The sequence below is a fragment of the Macaca mulatta genome, chromosome 20, assembly GCF_049350105.2.
Source record: "Macaca mulatta isolate MMU2019108-1 chromosome 20, T2T-MMU8v2.0, whole genome shotgun sequence".
Taxonomy (NCBI): domain Eukaryota; kingdom Metazoa; phylum Chordata; class Mammalia; order Primates; family Cercopithecidae; genus Macaca; species Macaca mulatta.
In genome coordinates, this window is record NC_133425.1 from 21,627,539 (window position 1) to 21,655,000 (window position 27,462).

Below are 27,462 nucleotides of genomic sequence, written 5' to 3' on the forward strand. Positions count from 1 at the left end.
TGCCCAGCACCCAGGGGAGGAGGTTGGCCCTCACTTTACAGATTAGGTTGCTGAGGGCCAGATGTGGGGGCAGAACCTTCCCTGGCCACCCAGGAAGATGGTGGCAGAGCCAGGCACCCACACTCCAGGTGGGCCTTCGGGATCCCTGTCTCTGAGGTGAACATCCTGCTGCCCCGTCCCACCTGACCCCAAGCGCAGCCTTCCAGCCTCAGCAAGAAGGCATGGGTAGCACCATGACTTTCTCACCTGTCTTGTCTTTTAGCTGCAGAAAGAGCAGATTGAGTCTATAAATGTCGGAGGCACCAAACTAGTGATTGATGGTAGGTGCTCAGAACCAGGTATGACCTGCTGTGCATCTCGCCCTCTCTCCCTTCTCCTGCTGCAGGCCCGGCTCCCAGGGTGTAGGGCTGGGAGACAGAGGTGGGGCCCTCCTGCCATCAATGGGAGGGCCTGGGGGCAGCACATCCCTTGTGCACTGCAGACCTGCCCAGGGCCCCGCATGAGTGTGTCAGTGTGGTCTTAGCATGTCTGGGAACGTGGGGACCAGAGTTACCTCTGAGGGCTTAGTGGATGGAAAAAGAAAAGTTGCCGAAGCTGGCTGGGCACGGTGGCTCACGCCTGTAATCCCAGCACTTTGTGAGGCCGACAGGGGTGGATCACCTGAGGTCAGGAGTTCGAGACCAGCCTGGCCAAAATGGTGAAACCCCACCTCTACTAAAAATACAAAAAAATAGCCAGGCGTGGTGGCAGGTGCCTGCAGTCCCAGCTACCTGGAAGGCTGAGGCAGGAGAATCGCTTGAATCTGAGAGGCAGAGGTTGCAGTGAGCCGAGATAGCACCACTGCTCTACAGCCTGGGTAATGAGAGCAAAACTCCGTCTCAAAATAAATAAATAAATAAATAAAATTTAAAAATAAATAAATAAGGCTGGGCGTGGTGGCTCATGCCTGTAATCCCAGCACTTTGGGAGGCCGAGGCAGGCGGATCACCTGAGGTCGGGAGTTCGGGACTAGCCTGACCAACACGGAGAAACCCTGTTTCTACTAAAAATACAAAATTAGCAGGGCGTGGTGGCGTATGCCTGTAATCCCAGCTACTGGGGAGGCTGAGGCAGGAGAATCACTTGAACACGGGAGGCGAAGGTTGTGGTGAGCCAAGATTGCGCCATTGCACTCCAGCCTGGGCAACAAGAGTGAAACTCCATCTCAATCAATCAATCAATCAATCAATAAAAAGTTGCTGAAGCACCAAAATCGAAGACCCATGTGTGGGCTGCCTGGGCATGTCCTGCCTTATCCCATATGTCTCTGATTCTAGAGTGCCTTTTTCTATGTCTCCATCCAGTGAGACCTTCTTCTGACCTGTCTCTGGCAAGGTAGCCCAGGGGTCCAAGCCACAGTGAGAAAGAATAAAGAGCAGGCCTGGCTCCCAGAGGCCCACAGAGCAGGAACTTGACCGCACCCTAAGTGAAGGGCAGAAGACTCTTCCCTCCTGAACAGCTGTAGATTCTGGGAGGGTCTCGGGGGTCCAAGTTGTGCATTGAAAACTTGGTGGAGATCTGCATGGCACCTCCTTAGCCGACTCCGTGCTCACATGTGTCCCATGTGTCCCGTGTGTGTGTCTGTGTCTTTGCACGTGTGTGTGTGTATTTGTTGCTATGTGCACCTGCTGCTGCAGTCTGTGTTCGCCAGCGGGTTCCGAGGCTCATCTATACCAGCACTGTCAACGTTGCATTTGGCGGGAAGCCCATAGAGCAGGGCGATGAGGACTCCGTGCCATATTTCCCATTGGATGAGGTACCTGTCTTCCGGGAGAGGTGGGCGGGGCCTGAGGGCCGGGGACCCACAGCTCAGAGGGTAGGAATGGGTGGAAGCCAAGATTGGTTTCACAACTCAGGATGCGTCCTAACAGGAAGGGGCCCCCAAAACTGGCTGGCATCAGCACTCCCCAACCTGGCCACATTCTACCCATGTGACCCTGACCCTGAGCAAATCACTTAAGCCCTTTGAGCCTCTGTTTTGTTTTTTTGTTGTTTTTTTACTTTTTCTTTTTTTTTTTTTTTTTTTTTTGAGACGGAGTCTCGCTCTGTCGCCCAGGCTGGAGTGCAGTGGCACCATCTCAGCTCACTGCAACCTCTGCCTCCCGGGTTCACGGCATCCTCCTGCCTCAGCCTCCCGAGTAGCTGGGACTACAGGCGCCGACCACCACGTCCGGTTAATTTTTTGTATTTTTAGTAGAGACAGGGTTTCACCGTGTTAGCCAAGATGGTCGGTATCTCCTGACCTCTCATGATCCGCCTGCCTCGGCCTCCCAGAGTGCTGGGATTACAGGCGTGAGCCACCACGCCCGGCTTTTTTTCTTTTTGTTGAAACAGAGTCTCACTCTGTCACGAGGCTGGAGTGCAGTGGCGCGATTTTGGCTGACTGCAACCTCCACCTCCCAGGTTAAAGGGATTCTCCTGCCTCAGCCTCCCAAGTAGCTGGGATTACAGGTGCACACCACCACGACCAGCCAATTTTTGTATTTTTAGTAGAGACAGGGTTTCACCATGTTGGCCAGGATGTTCTCCATCTCCTGACCTCATGATCTGCCAGCCTCAGCCTCCCAAAGTGCTGGGATTACAGGTGGTTTTTGTTTTGTTTTGTTTTGTTTTGTTTTGTTTTGTTTTGAGACAAGGTCTTGCTTTGCTCTGTCACTCAGACTGGAGTGCAGTGGCAGGATCTCAGCTAAATGCAACCTCCACCTCCCCGGTACAAGTGATTTTCCTGCCTCAGCCTCCCCAGTAGCTGGGACTACCACGCCCAGTTAACTTTTGTATTTTTAGTGGATACAGGTTTCATTGTGTTGCCCAGGCTGGTCTCAAACTCCTGGGCTCAATCAATCCTCCCTCCTGGGCCTCCCAAAGTGCTGGGATTACAGTCATGAGCCACTGCACCCAGAAAAACCTCTGTTTCTTCATCCCAGCATGGTAACACTACTGCCATGGGGTTGTGCAGAGCAGGAAATAATTTAACCAATGTGAAAATGCCATGTGAACACAAAAGAGCCATGTGTAGGTAATTCATCCCGCGTGTGTCCAGCATCAGCCTTGCAAGGACAGGTGTCTGGAGCCGGCAGGAGTCTCCCTGAGTTGGGCCTAGTCATTGTTACTGCTCCGAACCCAGTGCTCCTCTGCTCCTGTGGCTCTGGAAGGAGATGCACTGTTCTCCCACCCGGGGGACAGGAAAGGCCATGGGGCTTGGGGCTTGGCCATATCCCAGTGGGAGTCCCAAGGGAAGGTGCAGCCCTGGGGCTGGGCCAGGCTGGGCAAGCATTGCCAGCAGCATTGCTGACCCTCTCTGGTGGTTCTGTTTGTCCCGGCCTCTGGCAGCACATAGACCACTACTCCCGAACTAAAGCCATCGCCGACCAATTGACCCTCATGGCCAATGGGATGCCTCTCCCAGGTGAGTATCATGGGGCTCTGCTTATATCAAATGCACCTGCCCACTGCTGCCTCATCCAAAATACCTGTGTGATTCATGCTAACGTGTGACTGAGGCTCACCTTCCTCCCAAAGGATGGTTTCCCAGGGTCTCGCCCATTCATCATTCAGCACATTCTGGACACCTGCTGTGTGGCTACACCCCGCCAGGGATACAGCCCAGAAGTCAGGCCCAGTGTCTGCCCTTACATAGTTCACAGTCAGGTGGTGAAGAGACTTGAGCAAACCCAGGTCTGGCTCTCTTTTCTCCTGCACAGGAGTGGATCCAGCTTTAGGGTCTCTCTTTAGACAAAAGAGCGCCAAATTATGAGTGTGGAATGAGATATAACACTTTGAAGGGGCCTTGCAAGGGAGAGGCCCAAAGGCTCGAGCTTCAATAACTTCCCAGAAGAGTCTACCTTGGCCGTCTTATTTACTTATTTGTTCTAGAGATAGAGTCTTGCTCTGTTGCCCAGGCTGGAGTGGAATGGCACAATCATAGCTTACTGCAGCCTCGAACTCCTGGGCTTAAGTAATCCTCCTGCCTCTGCCTCCCAGGTGGCTGAAACTGCAGGTGTGTGCCACCACACCAGGCTTATTTTCTATTTTTTTTTGTAGAGATGGGGTCTCACGATGTCGTCCAGGCTGGTCTCAAACTCCTGGCCTCAAGTGATCTTCCTGCCTCGGACTCCCAAATGCTGGGATTACAGGCATAAGCCACCATGCCTGGCCTTGGCTGCCTTTTTATATTGCCTCTTCTGGTTATAGATGAGTAATAATAGAATGCAAATAGTCCATATTTCCTGAATGCACACTACATGCCAGGCCTATTTTGCATGCTATTTTTTTTTCTTTAAAATACAATTCTTAATCTCTTATTTTTTTTTTCTTTGAGAAGGAGTCTTGCTCTGTCACCCAGGCTGCAGTGCAATGGTATGATCTTGGCTCACTGCAACCTCCGCCTCCTGGGTTCAAGCGATTCTCCTACCTCAGCCTCCCAAGTAGCTGGGACTACAGGTGCATGCCACCACACTTGGCTAATTTTTGTATTTTTAGTAGAGATGGGGTTTCACCATGTTGGTCAGGCTGGTCTAGAACTGCTGACCTCAAGTGATCCATCTGCCTCGGCCTCCCAAAGTGCTGGGATTATAGGCATGGGAGTCCATGAGCCACCGCACCCGGCCCCATTCTTTATTCTACTTTTCCCTTTATTTTAATTTTATCTCATATTTTTTCATGGACTCTTCTCCCACAGGTTGCTAACTTTATATGCAAAGGTCAAATTAACCCTTCACAACACGCCTTTTAGGTAAAAACCATAGGTATCCCTTGCTTTCTAAACTTCAGAGCCAAATTTATTCAGATAAATTTCGTGCTATCCAAATTATCACTACTTGGGCTGGTGCGGTGGCTCACGCCTGTAATCTCAGCACTTTGGGAGGCAGAGGTGGGTGGATGGCTTGAGTTTAGGAGTTCAAGACCAGCCTGGAGAACATGGCAAAACCCTGTCTGTACAAAATATATATATTGTACTATATATATATATATAGCTTTCTAAAATTCAGAAAGTAAAAAGAATCAGATAACTTGGTTTCCCTTCACTATCAAAACTCTCTGAACTTGAGAGCCAAGTGGATTTGGAGAGTTGGGGGGCTTAAAAATTATAATCCTCACTGGGTGCAGTGGCTGACACCTGTAATCCCAGCACTTTGGGAGGCCAAGGCAGCAGATCACAAGGCCAGGAGTTTAAGACCAGCCTAGCCAATGTGGTGAAACCCCATCTCTACTGAAAATATGAAAAAATTAGGTGGGCATGGTGGTGCGTCCCTGTAGTCCCAGCTACTTGGGAGGCTGAGGCAGGAGAATCCCTTGAACCCAGTGGGGCGGAGGTTGCGTGAGTCGAGATCGCGCCACTGCACTCCAGCCTAGGCAACAGAGCGAGACTCCATCTCAATAATAATAATAATAATAATAATCCTCAATGTACAGGTGAGAAAACAGACAGATGAACTGACCTCACTCAATATCATCCTGCTGTTAGGTGGTAGAGATGGGATTTGAACCCCAGGAGAGTTTTACACCAGAGCCTGGGGCTTAATCACTGTGCAGCGCTGCAGCCCCAGCTGAGCAGGTCCCTGAGCACTGACTCTTTTCCTTAAAATCTTCCCCATCCCCCAACCCCCACCCCACTCTCCATCACCCTGGGCCAGTCAGGCCTGGACCCCTGATCCCAGTAGAACTATCCAGCTGTTGGCCGGGCGCGGTGGCTCACGCCTGTAATCCCAGCACTTTGGGAGGCCGAGGCGGGCGGATCACAAGGTCAGGAGATCGAGACCACGGTGAAACCCCGTCTCTACTAAAAATACAAAAAATTAGCCGGGCGCGGTTGTGGGCGCCTGTAGTCCCAGCTACTCGGGAGGCTGAGGCAGGAGAATGGCGTGAACCCGGGAGGCGGAGCTTGCAGTGAGCCGAGATCGCGCCACTGCACTCCAGCCTGGGCGACAGAGCGAGACTCCGTCTCAAAAAAAAAAAAAAGAAATATCCAGCTGCTCTCCCAGAGGTTTCAACCTTGTGCAGTTGAATAATATTTTCTCTACCTGGGGCCTCTGCTGGCCAACCCAGCAGCCTGTACTCTAGACACCTAATCCTCCAGCCAAGAATTATTTATATGAGCATCTGCAGCTTTCCATGGTCAGGAGAGTCATAGATACCCTGGCCCTCCGTGAAGTAGCTGTCCAATGCCCTGCCTGCCAACGTCAGCTGCAACCCGACCTCCTCCCACTATGCCCAGGTGACCCAGAGTTTAAAATTAGCTGCAGGCTGTTTACAGGAAAGCTCACCTGATACCTGCCTTCCAGGAGTCCAGCTGCAGTCACCTGGGGTCATTTCCACTCCCTACTATCCAATCGGGTTCCTGAGACTGTTTTTCTGACTCAGTGCAGTTCCAGCGTAGTCCTGGAAGCAGAGTCCTGAGGCATGCAGATCCTAGCTCAGTGTTAATGCAGTTATGTCCTCCCATCTTCTGTCTCTGGGTGTGTTAGTATCCTGTGGCTGCTGTGACAGACGATGCCACCCAAATTTGATGACTTAAAACAACAGAAATGGGCCAGGCATGGTGGCTGACACCTGTAATCCCAGCAATTTGTGAGGCCAAGATGGGAGGATTGCTTGAGCCCAGGATTTCAAGACCAGCCCGGGCAACATGGCAAAACTCTGTCTCCACAAAAAAAATACAAAAATTGTCTGGTGTGGTGGTGCACGCCTGTACTTCCAGCTACTCGGGAGGCAGAGGTGGGAGGATCACCTGAGCCCAGGGAAGTCAAGATGGCAGTGAGCGGTGACCCTCTCTCAAAAACAAATGAACAAAAGGCAATCATTTATTCCCTCACCATTCTGGAGGCCAGTCTGAAATCAAGGCGTCAGCTGGACTGCACTCCCGGAGGCTCAGGTAGGCTGCACTCCTTCCTCTTTTTTTCCTTTGAGGCAGAGTCTCACTCTGTTGCCCAGGCTGGAGTGCAGTGGCGTGATCTTGGCTCACTGCAACCTCCGCCTCCTGGGTTCAAGCAATTCTCCTGCCTCAGCCTCCTGAGTAGTTGGGATTACATGCATGTGCCACCATGCCCAGCTAATTTTTATATTTTTAGTAGAGATGGGGTTTCACCAGTTGGCCAGGCTAGTCTCAAACTCCTGACCTCAGGTGATCCACCCACCTTGGCCTCCCAAAGTGCTGGGATTACAGGCAACAGCCACCGTGCCTGGCCTGCACTCCTTCCTCGTTTCTTCCAGTTTCTGGTGGCCCCAGGCATTACTTGGTTTGTGGCTGCATCGCTCCAGCCCCTGCCTCCGCCTTCACATCACCTTCTCCTCTTTTCCGTCTGTCTCTTCTCTGTGAGTCTTTTAAGGACACTTGTCATTGGATAGAGGGCCTCCCTGGATATCTCAGGAACATCTCATCTTGAGCTCCTCAATGACATCTGCAATGACCCTTTTTCCAACTAAGGTGACATCCACAGATTTGGGGGCATGGACATATCTTTTAGGGGCCACCATTTAACCCACTGCACACGACCTCAAGGTAAAGTGAGGGGCTCAGAGGATGTAGCAGTCAGGGCATTCGTTATGACCCATAGACACTGCCCCTGGCTCATTTATGGAGGAAAGGGAACTAAGGATGTGGGCTAGCTTCTAGAAAATAGATTTCTAGAAACACGACCACCAGGGCTTGGAAAGGATAGTGTTAAGGCAGCTTCAGGGACCTGGGTGGCAGGAACTGATGACCAGTTTCCTCTGGGTGACTCCACTCCTAGGATTTTAGGTCCTGGTGTCCATGATATCAAGAGTTCCCCTCTTGACATCATGGGTGAGAACATTCCATGGCCTCCTTCTAGACTGATGGTCCCCCTAAGACCTCATGAAGAGGGGAGGGGTTCCCCAAAGGAAAGCAGTCATGGAGGATGACCCACTCAGGGATTCCATTCCTTGGGAGGGAGAGTGGAACCTCTTCCAAGAGGCTCCATTTTAGTTGAGAAATTGGGGCTGGGAGTTAATTAATTTATAAAACTAAGGTGGGGCACGGTGGCTCACCTGTAATCCCAGAAATTCGGGAGGCTGAGGTGGGAGGATTGCTTGAGCTCAGAAGTTCAAGACCAGCCTGGGCAACATAGGGAGACCTTATCTCTATTAAAAATTTAAAACAACAACAACAACAACAACAAAAAAAAAAAACAGCTGGGTGTGGTGGTATGAGTCTGTAGTCCCATCCACTTGGGAGACTAAGGTAGGCCAATTGCTTGAGCCCGGGAGGTTGAGGATGCAGGGAGTCATGAGGCACCACTGCATTTCAGCCTGGGTGACAGAGTGAGACCCTGTCTCTAAAAATAATTAATTAAATAAGTCCTTTTAGGCTGGGCGCAGTGGCTCATGCCTGTAATCCCAGCACTTTGGGAGGCTGAGGCAGGTGGATCACCTGAGGTCAGGCGTTCAAGACCAGCCTGGCCAACATAGCGAAACGCCTCCTCTACTAAAAATACACAAAAATTAGTGGGGCATGGTGGCACATGCCTGTAATCCCAGCTACTCGGGAGGCTGAGGCAGGCGAATCACTTGAACCCAAGAGGCGGAGGTTGCAGTGAGCTGAGATTGTGCCATTGCACTCCAGCCTGGGCGACAGAGCAAGACTATATTTAAAAAAAAAAGAAGTCATTTTAAATATTTTCTAAAAATCTTTTTTTAAAAAAGTTATAGTGTTCTATAGCACTATATAGTGACTATAATTAACAACTATTTATTGTGTATTTTCAAATAGCTAGAAGAGTGGATTTTTTTTTTTCTTTGAGACAGGGTCTCACTCTGTCACCTGGGCTGAAGTGCAGTGGCGCTATCATGGCTCACTGCAGCCTCAAACTCTTGGATTCAAGCGATTCCCCCACCCCAGCCTCCCAGAACGTTGGGACTATAGGTGCACACCATGGTGCCTGGCTATTTTGTGTGTGTGTGTGTGTGTGTGTGTGTCAGAGATGGGGTCTCACTTTATTGCCCAGGCAGCAGATGTGAATGTTCCCAAGACAAAGAAATGATAAACGTTTAAGGTGATATTAATCGATATGCTAATTACCCAGATTTGATCATTACACGCTGTATTCATGGAGGTAAAAACCTTAGGTATCCCTTGCACTCTAAACTTCAGAGCCAAAACATCACCCCTTACCCCACAAATATGTACAATTACTATATGGCAATAAAAATAAAAGAACATTTTTTAAAATCTTAAACATGAATTATGAGGATAAACTAAATACTTTGTAGGTGTTTTTTGTATTATTATTTTTTTTAATAAATAGTAGAGACAGTCTCTCTATGTTGCCCAGGCTGGTCTCGAACTCCTGGGCTCAAGCAATCCTCCTGCCTTGGCCTCCCAAAGTGCTGGGATTACAGGCGTGAGCCACTGCTCCCAGCTAGTAGTAGGTGTTCGTAAGACTAGACTGACATATGTCTGTGGCAGACATATGTACCCCCAGACTGTACCCCCAAAGCGCCCCAGGAGAGACATGTTCACCCACTTCTGCCATTTGGGTGCCTCCGGTGGAGAATTTGGGAAGCCCTAGATTGAGCTCTGTCGGGGTCTGGGGAGCTCCGCAGAGATAGAGCAGTGAAAGGGGTACAGACCCCGGCTCTTTCCTTTCTGCATTGATTAGAAAGTGTAGCAGCTGCTGACACTTCCAAAGCACCCATTTTCCATGTGAGGAAACCAAGGCTGTGTTGGCTAAAATACAGTGTTCACTGTTTGCCTTACCTCTGAGAAGCAGGGGCATTAGTGGAAACGGTGTGGACTTCAGATCCCCATCTCAGCTCCACCATGCTGATCTGTGTGACTAGAAGCAAACCACATCCCTTCTCTGAGCTGTGTGTTTTTTTTTCCCATAGACAGGGATTATAACATCTCCAACCTTGACGTATCAGAGTACCAGGAACATAGAAGGACCTCTCTGAGAGCCCTTGTCTCTTAGATATCTATTATATAGTCCTTATCTATACATAAGTCCTTATCCAACTGGTCCTTATCCAACTGATGATTAGAAAAAGGAGAGAACAAGACTGGGTGCGGTGGCTCACGTCTGTAATCCTAGCACTTCAGGAGGCCGAGGTGGGTGGATCACCTGAGGTCAGGAGTTCAAGACCAGCCTGGCCAACATGGTGAAAACCCGTCTCTACTAAAAATACAAAAATTAGCCAGGCATGGCGGTGGGTGCCTGTAATTCCAGCTATTTGGGAGGCTGAGGCAGGAAAATTGCTTGAACCTGGGGGACGGAGGTTGCAATGTGCCAAGATCGCGCCACTGCACTGCAGCCTGGGCGGCAGAGCAAGATTACATCTCAAAAAAAAAAAAAAAAAAAAAAAAAAGAAGAAGAAGAAGAAGAAGAAAGAAAGAAAAAGAAAAAAGAGAGAACAAGAGCTATGGGCATGAGGGTGTGTGCATCTGTGTGCATCTGTAAAATGGGCACAGTAGTACACTCAAGGGGCATCAAAGAAAATCACTGCTGAGTGCTTGGTAAACAGACCGGCTGTGCACATGTTTGCATCTGGCTCTTACCTCTGTGACTGCACTGTGAGCACGGGGAGGGCAGGGACCATTTCTTGGTCATCCTTACTTTCTTCACAGCATCCATCCAGGGTCGGGGGCAGGGGGATTGGAGGTGGGAGTGAGACTCTGAATAGTGTCTGTTGAATGACTAAGAGAATAACAAATTGAACGAGGAAGCCCCTGGGCCGGTCTTCCCCTCTAGCCTGTCCAGGTAAGGACCAGGAGACAGAGGTGGCCTCTCTCTCCTTCTCTCTGTGGGCTGCTCCTCCCCTGACCCCTGACCATGCTTCCCTGTGTGCTAGGAGGAGGCGCTCTTCGGACGTGTGTGCTCCGGCCTCCAGGGATCTACGGCCCTGAAGAGCAGAGGCACCTGCCTCGTGTGGCGGTACGTCATCCCCGCCTCCAGGACCCGAGTCAGGGAAGGATCCTGGCTGAGGTGCACACTGGTCGGACCCTCCCAGCCCAAGGTCCCTGCATCAGTCTCGAGGCTAAGTGTCCCGAGCCTGGAACCCTCAGTTCTACAAGATGTCCCTGCCCCCACTGGTCCACAGGCCCCTTGGAGCTCCTGGCAGGAACAGAGCTCTCAGAGTGTACCAGCCAAGCCAAGGCACGGGGAGAGGAGCCATAGAGCTGTGACCCCAAAAAGGCAGAAAGGAACCTCTTGCCCTCACTCCCACATGGGCTCCCTGCAGCCTGGATGGTTTATTCCATGCTGGGAGCACAAGTGTCTTCATACAGAAAGCCTCTAAAGGGTCAGGTGCCAGAAATACAGCTCCAAGGGGCTATAGGCCCTGTCCTCGAATTTCTCAGGGAGACAGACACCACAGTCACAGCTTCAATGTGGGGAGGGCTGTGGAGAGAGGAGCACAAGAAGATGGGCCTGGCAAGGGAAACCCAGGAGGGTTCCCTGGAGGAAGTGATGTCTGTGTTGTTTGAAAAAGAAAAAGGAATTAACCAAGCAAATGAGGTGGTAGAGAGAAGATAGGCCAAACAGAGGGGACAGCTTGGGCACAAACCTGGAAGTGAGAAAGATCATGATTGGTTTAGGAAGCAGCAAGAGGTCCCTGTGGCTGGATCTGATCTGGGAGCGCAGGATCATGAGGAGCCAGAGTTATTAGCGGGGAGAAGTTCTAGTCTGCAGTTTCAAAACATTCCTCTGCTTGGCTATATGTCTTTTTGTTTACAGTCAGGATCTCACTGTATCACCCAGGCAAGAGTGCAATGGTGTGATCATGGCTCACTGCAGCCTCCACCTCCTGGACTCAAGCAATCCTCCTGCCTCCCGAGTAGGTGTGACTATAAGTGTGCACAACCATGCCTGATTGACTATTTTTATTTTTTGTAGAGATAGGATCTCATTATGTTGCCCAAGCTGGTCTCAAATTCCTGGCCTCAACCAATCCTCCTGCCTCAGCCTCCCAAGTTGCTGGCTTGACAAGTGTGAACCACTGCACCCGGCAATCATTTTTTTTTTTTGAGTTAAGTGGATTCTTAAGGAATGTGGTCAACCCCAGTGACTCTCTCCCCATGCATTTATTCATTCATTCAACACTTACTAACTCCTAGTATGTGCCCTGCACTGTTCTAGGTTTGAGGACAGATCAGTGAACAAAACAGGTGATTTCTGTCATTGTGGGGTTTCTCTTCTCACATGAAGAGACAGATAATAAACAGTGAACATGTTAAATTATAAGGTATGTTCAGGCCAAGCGCGATGGCTCACGCCTGTAATCCCAGCACTTTGGGAGGCTGAAAGGGATGGATCAACTGAGGTCAGGAGTTCGAGACCAGCCTGGCCAACATGGTGAAACCCCGTCTCTACTAAAAATACAAAAAAATTAGCCAGACGTGGTGGCGGGCACCTGTAATCCCAGCTACTCAGGAGGCTGAGGCAGGAGAATCACTTGAACCTGGGAGGCAGAGGTTGCAGTGAGCCAAGATTGCGCCATTGCACTCCAGCCTGGGCAACAAGAGTGAGACTTCATCTAAAAAAAAAAAAAAAAGATGCCAGGCACTGTGGAGAAAAGGAAAAAGTGAAATAGGGTGAGGGAATTGGGCTTGTCAGGTAGTCGGGGGTGAACTCATTTAGAAAGGGACATTTGAGCATCCACTTGACAGAGGTGACAAAGTCTGAAAGGCTCTTCCTCCAAATACCTTCCAGACAGTGGGAACAGTTCATCCAAAGCCCTGAGATGGGAACCTGCAGCAGAGTCCAGGAAGAGCAAAGGGGCGGTGCAGTTGTGGTGGAGCGAGTGAGAGGGTTTGGTAGGAGATGAAGTCACAGAGGGACTGGGGCCAGATCAGGAAGGGTTGGACAGCCATTGTCAGGACTTGAGCTTCCAGCCTAGCAGGATGGGCGCCCCGGAAGGTTCTGAGCCATGGAACAACACGGTTGTACTTAGAATTTTCAAAGGTGCTCCTGGCTGGGCACGGAAGCACATGTCTGTAATCTCAGCACTTTGAGAGGCTGAGATGGGAAGATCCCTTGAGCCCAGGATTTCAAGGCTGCAGTGAGCTGTGATTGCACCACTGCACTCCAGCCTGGGTGACACAGGGAGACTCTCTCTCTAAAAATAAAAGGAGCCCTGGCTGGGCACGCTGGCTCATGTCTGCAATCCCAGCACTTTGGGAAGCCGGCTGGGAAGATTGCTTGAGCCCAGGAGTTTAAGACCAGCCTGGGCAACATAGTGAGACCACCATCTCTACAATAAATTTAAAAAGTATCCAGGTGTGGTGGTGTTCATCTATAGTCCCAGCTACTCAAGAGGCCAAGGCAGGAGGATCACTTGAGCCCATGAGTTCAAGGCTGCAGTGATTGTACCACTGCATCCCAGTGTGGGCAACAGAGCCAGACCCTGTCTCTAAAAAATATATAAAAGAACCAAAGGATCTGACCGGGTGCAGTGGCTCATGCCTGTAATCCCAGCACTTTGGGAGGCTGAAAGGGATGGATCACCCGAGGTCAGGAGTTCGAGACCAGCCTGGCCAATATGGTGAAACCCTGTCTCTACTAAAAATACAAAAATTAGCTGAGTGTGGTGGCATGCGCTTGTAATTCCACCTACTCGGGAGGCTGAGGCAGAAGAATTGCATGAACCCAGGGCATGGAGTTTGCAGTGACCAAGATCTTGCCACTGCGCTCCAGTCTGGACAACAGAGCAAGATTCTGTCTCAAAAAAAAAAAAAAAAGAGAAAATCAAAGGATCTGCCTGGCTGGGCAGACAACAGACTACAGGGGCTGAGAGTGGACAGAGGGGGACCAGTTAGGAAGCAACTGTGGTGTCCAGGTGAGAGGAGGGTGGCCGTCAGAGGGGCTAAAAGCTATCACATTCTGAACAGATTTTAACAGTTGAGCCAATTGGATTTGCAGGTGGGTTGGACCTGGCATATAAGACAAGGGGGAGTCAAAAGTGGCTTTAGGGTTTTAGCCTGAGCGGCAGAGTGAACTGACCAGTCCACCGGAAAGGGAGGGAGGAGCAGGATGGGAGAGACTATCAGATGCTTGCTCCAGGAGCTGGTGAGTTTGAGTTTTCTGTTAGACAACCTGTTGTTGATATCTGGAGAGCATTGGATACATGAGCCTGGAGCAGAGGGGCTTGACCTGGAGCTAGAACCTGGGGAGCCATCAGCATCTAGATGGAATGTAAAGCCATTCCAGGCACAAGCCTATGTTTATCACCCACCCCTCTCCACCAGGGCCACATCAAGAAGAGGCTGTTCATGTTCCGATTTGGGGACCGCAAGGCACGGATGAACTGGGTCCACGTACACAATCTGGTGCAGGCACATGTGCTGGCGGCCGAGGCCCTCACCGCGGCCAAGGGCTACGTGGCTGTGAGTCCCCTCTGACATCCCCAACCACCTTCCCCACAGGGCTGCAGGCAGAGCGCCCCATCCCTAGGGGATTCCTGGATGGCACACAAGATTTCCCCCCAACTTAAGAAGGCTGAAGGGACTCTCAGCCCAGGGAGGCTTGGGGGAAGCTGGTAGGTGGAGTGCGGAGTTCTTTATAGAGCATCTTTAGCTCTTCCTATGACCATGTGAGGTTGGTGTTGATCCCAGAATAACAGTTGCCAAATGCTAAGCCTCCACACATAATGTCGCATTTAATCTTCACAACAGTCCAAGAGGGAGATCTCATTATTATCCTCCCATTTCTCAGATGAAGAAACTGAAGTACAGAGAGGTTAAGCAACTCCATGGAGGTCACACAACTAGTTAGTGTGGTCGTCCTAGAATTCACAGGGAATAGCTCAGGTGTGTCCTCAGGTCTTGGGGCTGCTCCAGAGAACTCAGGGTTGGAGCAGCTGCTGGGAGCCATCTGGAAGGGTGGGGGCAGGCTGCTGGGGAGAAGGCTGACCGTCCCCTCCCACATGTCCCCTTCAGAATGGGCAGGCGTACTACATCAACGATGGGGAGAGCGTCAACCTCTTTGAGTGGATGGCCCCGCTGGTAGGTGCCCAGATGCCCGCCCACCCCGAATGATCATTCTGGGATCCCTGACCTTCTCTTCCTTTTTATTTATTTACTTTTTTAAAAATTTTTTGAGACAGAGTTTCACTCTTGTCACCCAGGCTGGAGTCCAGTGGCGCAATCTCGGCTCACTGCAACCTCCACCTCCCAGGTTCAAGCAATTCTCATGCCTCAGCCTCCCAAGTAGCTAGGATTACAGGCACACACCACCACGCCCAGCTAATTTTTTGTATTTTTAGTAGAGATGGGGTTTCACCATGTTGGCCAAGCTGGTCTCAAAGTCCTGACCTCAAGTGATCCACCCACCTCAGCCTCCCAGAGTACTGGGATTACAGGCGTGAGCCACTGCGTCCGGCCTGCAGCCTTCTCTTCTTGTCCTTTTCTATGTCCAAAAAGTCAGAAAATTTCACGTTAAAAACCAACTCTTTGCCCGGTGAGGTGGCTCACATCTGTAATCCCAGCACTTTGGGAGGCTAACATGGGAGGATCACTTGAGGCCAGGAGTTTGAGACCAACCTGGGCAACAAAGCAAGGACCCCCGTCCCTGCAAAAATAAAAATTCAATTAGGTGGGCATGGTGTTGGCGCACCTGTGGTCCCAGCTACTTGGGCAGCTGAGGCGGGAGGATCTCTTGAGCGCAGAAGTTCAAGGCTGCAGTGAGCTATGATTACACCACTGCACTCCAGCCTGGGCAACAGAACAAGACCCTATCTCTAAAAACCAGTTTTTTAAAAAAACAGCTCTGGCAACATTGGAACCTGGAGCCCTTGAGGGGCGCTATGTGCTCCTCAGTTACCTGCAGTTCCCTTCCACCCTGCTTCCAGGCATTTGTTTTGCTTTGCTTTTTTGAGACAGTCTCACTCTGTCACCCAGGCTGGAGTGCAGTGGTGTGATCTCAGCTCACTGCAACTTCCGCCTCCCGGGTTCAAGAGATTCTCCTGCCTCAGCCTACTGAGTAGCTGGGATTACAGGTGCACACCACCCTGCTCGGCTAATTTTTGTATTTTTAGTAGAGACAGGGTTTCACCATGTTGGCCAGGCTGGTCTCGATGCTTCCAGATTTATGTTGGCTCCTAGCCCTGTGGAGTTTTGCTTGTGAGCCACCTGTTATGTGTTGAGGCTCTGAAGGAGGCATGTGGAAGAGTCAAAAGCGCAGGGGAGGTGTTTGGCTTTGGGGCCTCCCCACACGGCTGCCTGGGAACTCTGGCATCCTCTCTGAGCAGCCCAGACTCCTAGCAGCCAGGCTTGCCTGGAAGGGGTAGGCCAGAAAACCCAGGCTAAAGGACCCAGGTTTTCTCCTGACCTGGAAAGTTTTTATGCCAGTGAAGAGCTCACCTTATCCCATGCCAGCCCATTTCTGCTGCATCTCCTACCACCCTCCACACACATGTTGTGTTGTTGTTTTTTTTCTCTTTAATAACAGAGAAGTCTATTCTGGAAAAATCAGATTCTACATAAATGCCTTGGAGTGTCTCTAGGTATAGACAGATATAGGTGATAATTAAATGATGTGAATGATCCCAAGTTAAAAAGCTACCTGGCAGGTGTAATGGCGTATACCTGTAATCCCAGCACTTTGGGAGGCTGCGGCAAGAGGATCACCTGAGGCCAGGAGTTCGAGACCAGTCCGAGCAACACATCATGACCCCTGATCTCTGCAAAAAAAAAAAAAAGAATTTTTTAACTGTCCCACGCTTTCAATTCCTCCTTGGATTTTCTGGGTCAAGGTGCAGATTTCATTTCAAGACTGGCATAGGCTTGGGTTTGGCTGCAGGGCCTGCCCCCTGGGGTGGGCTGGTGGGGAGACAGCAGGTACTTCTGCTGGTCCCCGGTAGAGGGAGCCTGTGGTCTTTCCACACCAGTACCTGAACCACCTATTCTCAGTCCAGCTCTTGTTTCTTTGCAGTTTGAGAAGCTGGGGTACAGCCAGCCCTGGATCCAGGTGCCTACTTCCTGGGTTTACCTGACAGGTAAGGAAAGGAGTGTGCGTAGTAAAACCCCTCCATGTGCCAGGTGTACCTTGCATTGCCTTAATTGGAACTCAGGGGCCAGGTGCAGTGGCACGCGCCTGTAATCCTAGGACTTTGGGAGGCTGAGGCAGGCGGATCACCTGAGCTCAGCAGTTCCAGACCATCCTGGCCAACACAGTAAAACCCCATCTCTACTAAAAATGTAAAAATCAGCCGGTGTGGTGGCGCACACCTGTATTCCCAGTTCCTTGGGAGGCTGAGGCAGGAGAATCGCTGTAACCCAGGAGGCGGAGGTTGCAGTGAGCCGAGATCCCACCACTGCACTCCAGCCTGGGTGACAGAGCAAGACTCCGTCTCAAAAGAAAAAAAAGAAACTCAGGCAGGACCAGGACTAGGATGAGGACAGTGAGGCACCGTGGTCACAAAATTTAAGGAGGCCGTGCAGCAGCTCCAAGCCTGAGTTTGCAGTTGCCTGGTGCTGGAAGCCAGTGCCTCCTTAAATTCCACAACCTAGGTGTCTCACTTCCCTCACCCTAGTCCCACCTGCAAGGCAGTTATGGTGGGACCATTGTAAAGATGACTTGACCCGAGGCTCTGAGAGGTTAGTGACTTTCTCAAAGTGCCACAGTGAGAAAGCGGGGGAGGCTGAATTCACAACTGGGCTTGGCGGGCTCTGGGCTCGTCGTGCTGCTGCTGGGAGGTCTCATGCCAGTCAGAAGAAGAGGGAACCCTGGGGTTCTGTCCCCCAAGGTCACCCTGAAGTTAGGGCTACTTTAGGACAAATGGAGGCTCCATTTTGATTCTAGATTCTCCTCCTGTCCCTGAAGGTCAGTCTCTGCTCCCACCTCCACCCCCGACAATGCGTCTTGGCTGCTGCCCTTCCCTCTGTCGCCAGCACCCATCTACTGGCCTCCTCCCAGCTGGAAGGCAGAGCAGGCTTCAGACATGGAGTGACCAGCCTGAAGGGATGGTGGCCCTCCAGTCCCAAATAGCTGTGTTCCAGGGTCTCCTTGGTAGGATCTCTTGTGTTTTAAATGCATCAAGTAGCTTGGCATTAGAAGCAGGGGTTTGCAAATTTTTGTTCACTAGGGAACACATGCACTAGGGAACTTCTCATGCACAGCATTTCCACAGTGATTGGTACTCCTGGCCCTGAGCCATGGCCGATGGCACTTGGGGAGGATTGTAAATACGTTCCCAGTTCCCAGTGGGCTAACAGTAACTCAGTGCTTCTCAACCAGGACTGCACTTCACAGTCACCTGGGAGCTTTTAAAATAGAGAAATGTCTCAGCCACACCACTGACCAATTAAACTGGGATTAGCAGGGAGGAAGCGGGAGGGAAGTGTCAGTATTTTTTGTTTTTTTTAGAGTCAGGATCTTGCACTGCAACCCAGGCTGGAGTGCAGTGGCATGATCATAGCTCACTGCAGACTCAACCTCCTGCGCTCAAGCAATTCTCTGCCTCACCCTCTCAAGCCTCTAGGACTTCAGGCTCCTACCACCAGGCCCAGCTAATTTTTATACTTTAGTAGAGATGGGGGTCTTGCTATGTTACCCCAGCTGGTATCAAACTCCTGGCCTGAAGCGATCCTCCCACTTCAGCCTCCAGAGTAGTGGAGGTGACAGGCATACACTTCCGTGCCTGGCTATTTTTAAAATATTTTTTTAGAGATGAAGGGTGTCTCACTTTGTTGCCTAGGCTGGTCTTGAACTCCTGGCTTCAAAAGATCCTCTCTCCTCAGTCTCTTATGCTGGGATTACAGGCATGAGCCACCACACCTGCTTCTCACCAGCATTATTTTTAAATTGGTCCCACATGCAGCCCAGTTTGAGAACTGTTACTCCAACCTCTTTCTCTCCTACTGCAGAGAGCATTGGAGTAGAAGTGAGAGAGATTGTTATATGGATAACTTTGAATCTGCTCAGATTTATTTAAAAACTTCAGTCCTTTAATTTTTGGGTTTTTTTTTAAACAGAGTCTCATTCTGTCACCTAGGCTGGAGTACAGTGGCGCAATCTCGGCTCACTGCAACCTCTGCCTCCTGGTATAAGCGATTCTCCTGCCTCAGCCTCCCCAGTAGCTGGGATTACAGGCACATGCCACCATGCCCGGCTAAGTTTTGTATTTTTAGTAGAGGCGGGGTTTCACCATGTTGGCCAGGCTGGTCTCGAACTCGTGATCTCAGGAGGTCCGCCTGCCTTGGCCTCCCAAAGTGCTGGGATTACAGGCATGAGCCACTGCACCTGGCCCAGTCCTTTAATATTAAAAACAAGTTGCTTGTGACATATTTCACAGCTAAACAAGGCACCCCAGCATGGGCTGCTGATTTAAAGGAATCCAGTGACTTTTGAAAGTGACCTCTAGCAAAGCAAATGGTGCCCCCATTGATTTGTCCCCAAGGGCCTCCCTGGAGTTTGCATAATGTGAGGCCCCTGGTCACTGGCCCCCTTCTTCCCTGCAGCGGCAGTGATGGAGCACCTGCATCTGGCCCTGAGACCCATCTGCTGCCTCCCACCGCTGCTCACTCGGAGTGAGGTAAGTGGGCTGCTGCTGTGGGAGCCTGGGCCCTGCTCCCCATCCCTCCCTTCCCACCTCTCCCCACCATCCCCACTGCTACCACTCCTTACCCCTTTGACACCATGACGATGGATGCTTATCTGAGGTCTCAGAACTTTCCATGTGGGCCCAAAGCTGGTGCTATTTCTGTTATGATTACCCCAACCTCTGGGTTTTTGCTGAGGCTGTGGGTCTGAAATGTGACAGCTCCAAGCCCATCCATCAACACTGTTTTTTTCATTCATAAGCATCTTGTCTTTCCACCAGACTGGAGGTTCCCCAAGGCAAGTTTCAGGCCATTCACTTCTTTGAATGCTACCAATCCCACCAACTCTCAACACACACACATATACACACACACACACACACACACCAGCTTGGTGGTACTAGGCTCATAGTTCATGCTTACTGAATAATGAGTATATATTAAGTACCTACTATATACAGAATATAATTATTTTTATGAGACAGGGTCTCACTATGTTGTCCAGGCTAGTCTCAAACTCCTGAGCTCAAGAGATCCTCTTGTCCAGTTGTGGTGGCTCACACCTATAATCCCAGTGCTTTGGGAGGCTGAGACAAGAGGATCACTTGAGGCCAGGAGTTTGAGACCAGCCTGGGCAACACAGAAAGACCTCATCTCTACAAAAAATTTTACAATTAGCCAGGCAAGGTGGTGTATGCCTTTAGTCCTAGCTCAGGTGGGGGATCACTTGAGCCCAGGAGTTCGAGGCTGCAGTGAGCCACGACTGCACCACTGTACTCCAGCCTAGGCAACAGAGACTCTGCCCCTAAAAACCAAAAAAAAAAAAAAAAAAAAAAAAAGAGAGAGAGATCCTCCCTGCTCAGCCTTCTAAATAGCTGAGATTACAGGCATGCACCACCATGCCTGGCTCAGAATTCTCATAATAATGATGATGCAGGTTTATATTTGCTTAGTTAAAAGAGAAGATGTTTTCATCGCAGATTGTAAATAGCAAAGCAATAGGTGGTATTTGAGGTTATTTGCAAAAATCCTTCCAGTCCAGTCGGGCGCAGTGGCTCACACTTGTTCCCAGCACTTTGGGAGGCTGAGGCAGGTGGATCACCTGAGGTCAGGAGTTCAAGACCAGCCTGGCCAACATAGTGAAACCTTATCTCTACCAAAAATACAAAAATTATCTGGGTGTGGTGGCACATACCTGTAGTCCCAGCTACTCGGGAGGCTGAGGCAGGAGAGTCGCTTGAACCTGGGAGGTGGAGGTTGCAGTGAGCTGAGACCACACCACTGCACTCCAACCTGGGTGACAGAACAAGACTCCATCTAAAAAAAAAAAAAATCCTTCCAGTCCACTCCCATTTGATTGTCTCTGATGCCTTGCTAAGTTAAAAAGGTCAAAAAAAAAAAAATCATGCTCTCCATTTTATGACAAAAAATTGAGCATTAGGAAAATTATTGATTTGTCCAAGGCCACACCATACTGGAATTGGCTTCAGACTCCATGTTCAGTGCTCTTTAATAAGGGCAGTCAGAGGGGGAGAGTGGAGAATGGGCCACAGAAAGAAGTAGTCACCTATGGCTTCTCCTTTGAACTATCCGGATCAGTAGAGGAGAGAATAAGATGATACCATCTCTTGAGTGGTGACAATATGCCAGGCACTGTGCTTTATGTCATTTAACTGAGTTGTAGACGCCATTGTCCTCTCCATTTAGAGAGGTGGAAGTGAGACACACAGTGAAATAACCTGCCCGTGATCACACACTTAAATGGTAGAGCTGGGACTTGAACCCAGACCTCAGTGATTTCAAGCTTAACCATTAGCTTGTGAAAATGCATCAGGAATCACATCCATAAAATAGCTGCCAGGGTGCAGCTGAATTGTGGTCAGGCAGGGACTTGGCTCCTCTCCCTCTTCTTTAAGTTGGGGATTTCCTTGTTCAGTTCAGGGGCAGTGTCCTTAACTGTGGAAGTTCCTTGGCTGTGGCTCGGGTACCCTCTGCTGGTCAGTCTGTGACACACCAACCAGCCCTCCAGTTTGACTTTATAGCCTTTAACGCATTTAACATGTATTCAGCATCTCCTGTGGTACCAGGCACTGTGCTGAGCAATGGAGGCAAGAAGACATAGTCCTTGCCCTCGGGGAGCTCCTAGTCCAAAGGGGAAGACAGCCCACGAACCAGGCAACTCAACACTGTAATTAGAGCCACTTTTGGGAAAATCGCGAGAAACTCCAGTGCACACAGAAGGGGCGCCTAAGCCAACTCTGAGGAAGTCAGAGAAAGCTCCCCAGAGGAGGTGACATCTAGTGTGTTAGGGACCCTGCTTATCTAGCATAACTCAGCTCCTGTGCTCCCCAAAGCTCTGCACTTAATGACTGAGACAAAAACGGACAAACACTGGTCTTTCTCCTCACCCCCCATTAAGCATCCAAGACCACAGGTTTGACCCCAGGGGCTGTTTCAGTGCCATGGGAGAATCCAGCAGCTGGTGGATTATTCCCCAGGGTCTGGCTGAGGCACAAGAGAGGAAGAAATGAGTCAGCTGGGAGAGCATCTTCAGATGCCAGCACAGCAGGGAAGAAATTAGGCTAGAACCTGGCTCCCCTGTGTGACCCCGGGCAAGTCACTCAACCTCTCTGATCTTTTTCCAAGTATGCACAGAACAGATAGTGCTAGTACCACCTGAGAGGATTAAATGAGGTAGGGCATAGAAAGGATTTAGCCCAGGCCAAGTGCAGGGTGTGTGTTCCTCAACTGATAGCTATCATTACTACCCTTGACACCAGTGGGCCCCAAGCCATCTGGCAGCAGGGGAAACACAGCTTAGACCCTAGAGAGTAATCAGTTCTGCATAATCGAATTCCTCTCTTAGGGAAGCTTAGTTAATCAGTGAGGGCGTGAAGGCTGCGACTGGGGCCCGCCTGGCCACAGTTGGTCTGGGGTTGGGAGCAGGAAGCCAATGTCGTTTCCTGGAGATGTTTCTGGCAGGCGTTCACCGTCTCCTAGCGGATGCCTAAGAATGTATCAAGGGCCTCCTGAGTCCTAGCACCGTGCTAGGCCGGGAAGATGAGTGTAGGGGTGAGACCTTTCCTTCTTAGGGGACAAGGAGTTAAATAAGGTGCAAATTTAGCGGGGCTGAAGGGGGCGACGCAGAGGTGGCACCCTCCAATAAAAATGAAGATGGAAGGAAGAAATGAAAACCTCTCTAATGAGGGCATCACAGGAGCAAGACGCTGTCCTCGGGTCCTTTTAAATCACTGTGCAATGGAGGGGAAATCCCTGCCCTCTCTTTTCCCTTTCCGTAAACAACGAGGTAGAGGATGCCCCCCTCCCACGAGCCCCGCCCTCGGATGCCCCGCCTGTCCCCGCAGGTGCGCAGCGTGGCCGTGACGCACACCTTCCAGATAGCCAAGGCTCGCGCCCAGCTTGGCTATGCGCCCGACAAGTTCAAGTTCGCCGATGCAGTGGAGCTATACGTGCAGTCCACTACACGGCGGCCCCGCGGCTCCACGGCGCGGACCCTCCTGCGGCTGCTGCTCGGGCTGCTGCTGTTCCTCGGCTTGCTCGCCCTGGCCCTGCACTTCCTAGGCCTGCAGCCTCTGCACTCCTCCGTGGAGCGCCTGTGACCGCCCGCCGCCCGCCGCCCGCCGCCCGCCGGGGTCGGCACTGCTGCACCCTCTCCCACCCGCGGCTCCCTGGGCTAGTACCAGCCCCTGCCCCGCCTTCTGGGTTTGAGCGCGCCTCTGCTCCGCCCCTTGACTCCTAGCCACGCCCCTGAGCCGCCCTCCAGACCTAGCCCCGACCCCCGAATCCTGGCGACGCCCCTGACTACTCCCAGACTTTGCCTCCCGCCCCTCCTGTGTTTTGGCCCCGCCCCCGCCCCGCCCCGCCCTCCGAAGTGGGCATGCTCCCCCTCCACCCCCTGAATCCTGGCCACGCCCCTGGTCGGCCCCGACACCTAGCCCCGAATCCCTTTCCATGTTTTGGCCGCGCCCTTGACCCGCCCTTCAAATTGGGCACGCCTCTTCCCCGCCCCCTGACTTCAGGGCCTAGTCCTGAGCCGCTCTCCAGGCCTAACCCCGCCCCATGTCATAGCCACGCCCCTTCCCCCTCCATGTTTGGGCACGCCTTCTGAGTCTTGGTCACACCCCCGCCCTGCCCTCTGAGTCGTGCCTACGTCCATGTCCCTCCCTCCAAGCCCTGGCCCTGCCCCTTTTTTCCTCCCTCCGGCCTGCCCCGGTTACTGACATGGGCCAAGGCTCACAGCCTCCTCCGCCTTCTGGACCTTCTCCTAGTCTCTGCCCAGTTCCGGTCCGCCCCCAGATTCTCCCTCGTTCTGGTTTCGCCCCTTTTCTGGTCCTCCCCGCACGCTTGAGCCCCCTTGGCTTCTCCTTTTGGGTCTGGCCTTGCTCCTCCCTCTGGGTCCAGTCCCGCCCTTCTCGCGTGTAATTGGGTCCTGGCCCTGCCCCCTCCCTTTCTGGCTTCACCCCTTTCCAGGTCCGCCTCCTGGGTGGGTTCTCCCCAGAGCCTGGCTGCCGGGTCGCTATGGGCTAATGCAGTCTGGGGTGGAGTTGATATGAGTTTGCGCCGTCAGCTGCTGCTCTGTCTGGTAACACTGCTTTCGATCTCCCCGACCCAGTGTTCTGGGCTTCTCATTCACACAGATCTGTGTTGACAGCCAGGGCTTGGGGGAAAACCAGGACGCAAGCTTCTGCCGAGCCCGACTTGGCCTTTTTGGGTTCCTGTCTGAGGATGACAGCATATTAAGCACAGGTTTTAGTACCCGAAAGAGCATCAAAAAATTAAAAAAAAAAAAAAAAAAAAAAAGAGGGCCGGGCGCGGTGGCTCAAGCCTGTAATCCCAGCACTTTGGGAGGCCGAGGCGGGCGGATCACAAGGTCAGGAGATCGAGACCACAGTGAAACCCCGTCTCTACTAAAAAAAATACAAAAAATTAGCCGGGCGCGGTGGCGGGCGCCTGTAGTCCTAGCTACTCAGGAGGCTGAGGCAGGAGAATGGCGTGAACCCAGGAGGCGGAGCTTGCAGTGAGCCGAGATCGCGCCACTGCACTCCAGCCTGGGCAACAGCGTGAGACTCCGTCTCAAAAAAAAAAAAAAAAAAGAGAACTTTTAAAATAATTGGATGTCTCGATGAAGTACCAATAAAGCTATAATGGGAAAAATAGAGTTTAGTTGGTTGCATTTTATGATTTAGTACTATTTCTATTTACTAATTAGAGGTAGTGGTGATCACCATAATCTTTAAAGTTTAAGGTCACAAAACTTCTTAATCTAGCCCTGCTCTCCACAGAAACTTCGCCCCCTATCATCTTGGTGTCAGTTATCAGTTGTGAGTACCAAGACATCAGTGTGTCAGTACAACCAGGTATAGATCGTAGTATGCACACGTGGGACTGGCAGAGAAGAAAAGCATCACAAGGCTGAGGTGGAGGGGATGGAATGGGCTCATCAGAACCAACATGGCCACAGCAGCGTGTGTCCCACTCTGCTGAACAAGGTGGGCAGTTTGGGATGGAGCTAAAAAAAAAAACTGTATGCTGCTCTCTGCTAGGCTGAATTGTAGGTGTGTATATAATTTTTGAAAGATCAATAATAATCCTTTATGTTTATTTAATGCTCGACGGTGTGAAAGGGCTTTCATCTATATGATCTTGTTTAATTCTTACAGCCACTCTTAAATAGGATTTATTATTCTCATTTTATAGATGACGGAAACTGGGGCTTTGTCTCATTCCAAAGAGCAGAGGAGGGTGGGGGTTTCTGTTCTACAGCTGTGGGAATTTGGAGGAGCACCGCCTAAGCCCCCACTGGCCTAAACACAACACGTGGTAACTTCTATTTTTCTACACCCTGGCCATGCCAAGGCTTGCGGTTGAACTCTGGGATTGGTCTCATTCTCTCAGAGCCACAAACCTCGGACCATTTGAAGCTGGCAGTCCTGGGGCTTCCTTTCCTCTCGATAACATGCTTACATCCAAACTCACTTCCTTCCTCTCTTTCTTCTCCCTGCTAATCCTGGGAAATCTATTCTTCGAGCAGGAAAAACAGTGTCACACTGCTCACATTATTTTCTAGATCTTTTGACTAGTGCCAAACCTCAGCTTTTGAAAACCCAAAAGCCAAGAATCAATTTATTTGTTTTCTGGATTTCTCCAACTCATCTATTCCTTAACACTCTGGAAGCAGGATGTCTAAACTCTGGGCATGGGGACAACATGGATCGCTATGTCAAGAAAGCTTTTTTCCTTTCAAGCCTCTTTATCCAATGGAAAAGGAGGTGGCATCCCCACCCAACAGAAAAACTGAATCACTGTAAGAATTTTTGAGATTGCCCAGACCACTAGCCGTGAGGTTCTGAAAGGGCAAGTAGGAGGTTCTAGCTTACTTGGAGACACTAAGGAGAAGCATCACAAATGCAGGAAACAGAGTTGTCACAGTGGGCAGCCCAAGGTAACATAGTCGATTGGAAGGGACCATCAAGACAAAACTCATAAGCTTTCCATTATGGGTGCTAAAGCTATTCCCCATTGTAAACCCAATGCCAGGCATCTAAAAAATCCTCAAGTCTCTCTCATCTTGAAAATATCTTCCCAGCAGGGCGCAGTGGCTCACACCTGTAATCCCAACATTTTGGGAGGCTAAGACTGGAGGATTGCTTGAGGTCGGGAGTTCAAAACCACCCTGGGTGATATGGTGAGAACCCTGCATCTACCCCCCCCCAAAAAAAATAATTAATTAATTAGCCAGATGTGGTAGCACCCAGGAGGCTGAGGCAGGAGAATCACTTGAATCCAGGAGTTTGAGTCTGCAGTAAGCTATGATTGCAGCACTACACTCCAGCCTGGACAACAGGGCAAGACCCCGTCTTTTTTTTTTTTTTTTTTTTTTTTTTTTTTTGAGACGGAGTCTCGCTCTGTCGCCCAGGCTGGAGTGCAGTGGCCGGATCTCAGCTCACTGCAAGCTCCGCCTCCCGGGTTTACACCATTCTCCTGCCTCAGCCTCCCGAGTAGCTGGGACTACAGGCGCCCGCCACCTCGCCCGGCTAGTTTTTTGTATTTTTAGTAAAAACGGGGTTTCACCATGTTAGCCAGGATGGTCTCGATCTCCTGACCTTGTGATCCGCCCGTCTCGGCCTCCCAAAGTGCTGGGATTACAGGCTTGAGCCACCGCGCCCGGCCGACCCCATCTTAAAAAAACAAATAAAAAAATCCTCCCCTGATTCCCCCATTTCCCCTCCCACAACTCTTCCTTTTGCTCCTCCTCTTCAAAATCAAATTTTGTGATGAATTGACCATACTTATGTTTCCATTTCTTCTCCTCAACCCATTCCAAAATGACTTTAAGATCATCAATGATCTTGTCCATAAATCGTAATAGATATTTTTCAGTCTTTATTTTGCCAATCTTCTTAGCTGTGTTCAACATAGTTGACCGCCCCCTCCTTCTTGATCCACTCTTCTTGGTCTCTATAAGCCACACCTGTTTTCCACATATATGGCTGGCCTTTCCCATCTCTTTCACATCTCTTTCACTGGCTTTTCTTCCACTGCCCTCCCTTTAAGATGATGTCCCTCGGCACTCTGTCTTGTTCCCTCTTCTCCCTCTGCGGGCTCTTTCTGGGTGAGTTCATCCTTTCCCATGGCCTCAGTCTCTAATACCTCCCAAATCTGTATCATTTCCTTGGAGTGCCTCTTGACCTCCAGAAATCTATGTCCAACCTCCTACTCAACCCCATATCCCACAAGAATCTCCAACTCAATGAAAATCAAACTGAAGTCATCATCTCCCACAAACCTGCTTTCCATTTATCCCATGTTCCCTCCGAGGGAGAGGAGAAGCACAACCAGCCATCGAATGACCCAAGCCCAAATCCTGGGCGTCATTTTTGACATGATCCTCTTCTTCTCGACATGCCCAT

General features: G+C 50.7%; 1 protein-coding gene across 2 annotated transcripts in view; it reads left to right on the forward strand.

Annotated features, from left to right (window-relative positions):
- SDR42E2 (short chain dehydrogenase/reductase family 42E, member 2) overlaps positions 1 to 24,706 on the forward strand; it is a 30,781-nt gene extending 6,075 nt beyond the window's left edge. For both annotated transcript variants that reach the window (XM_015125776.3, XM_077986470.1), the window contains exons 4-13: positions 263 to 320; positions 1,677 to 1,795; positions 3,370 to 3,445; positions 10,846 to 10,928; positions 14,240 to 14,377; positions 14,930 to 14,995; positions 16,923 to 16,986; positions 19,451 to 19,524; positions 22,897 to 24,356; positions 24,649 to 24,706. In XM_015125776.3, coding sequence (XP_014981262.3) covers positions 263 to 320; positions 1,677 to 1,795; positions 3,370 to 3,445; positions 10,846 to 10,928; positions 14,240 to 14,377; positions 14,930 to 14,995; positions 16,923 to 16,986; positions 19,451 to 19,524; positions 22,897 to 23,151 — 933 coding nt within the window. In that variant the 3' untranslated portion in view covers positions 23,152 to 24,356; positions 24,649 to 24,706. The remainder of the gene's footprint in view (positions 1 to 262; positions 321 to 1,676; positions 1,796 to 3,369; positions 3,446 to 10,845; positions 10,929 to 14,239; positions 14,378 to 14,929; positions 14,996 to 16,922; positions 16,987 to 19,450; positions 19,525 to 22,896; positions 24,357 to 24,648) is intronic.
- Positions 24,707 to 27,462: the final 2,756 nt, after the last annotated feature.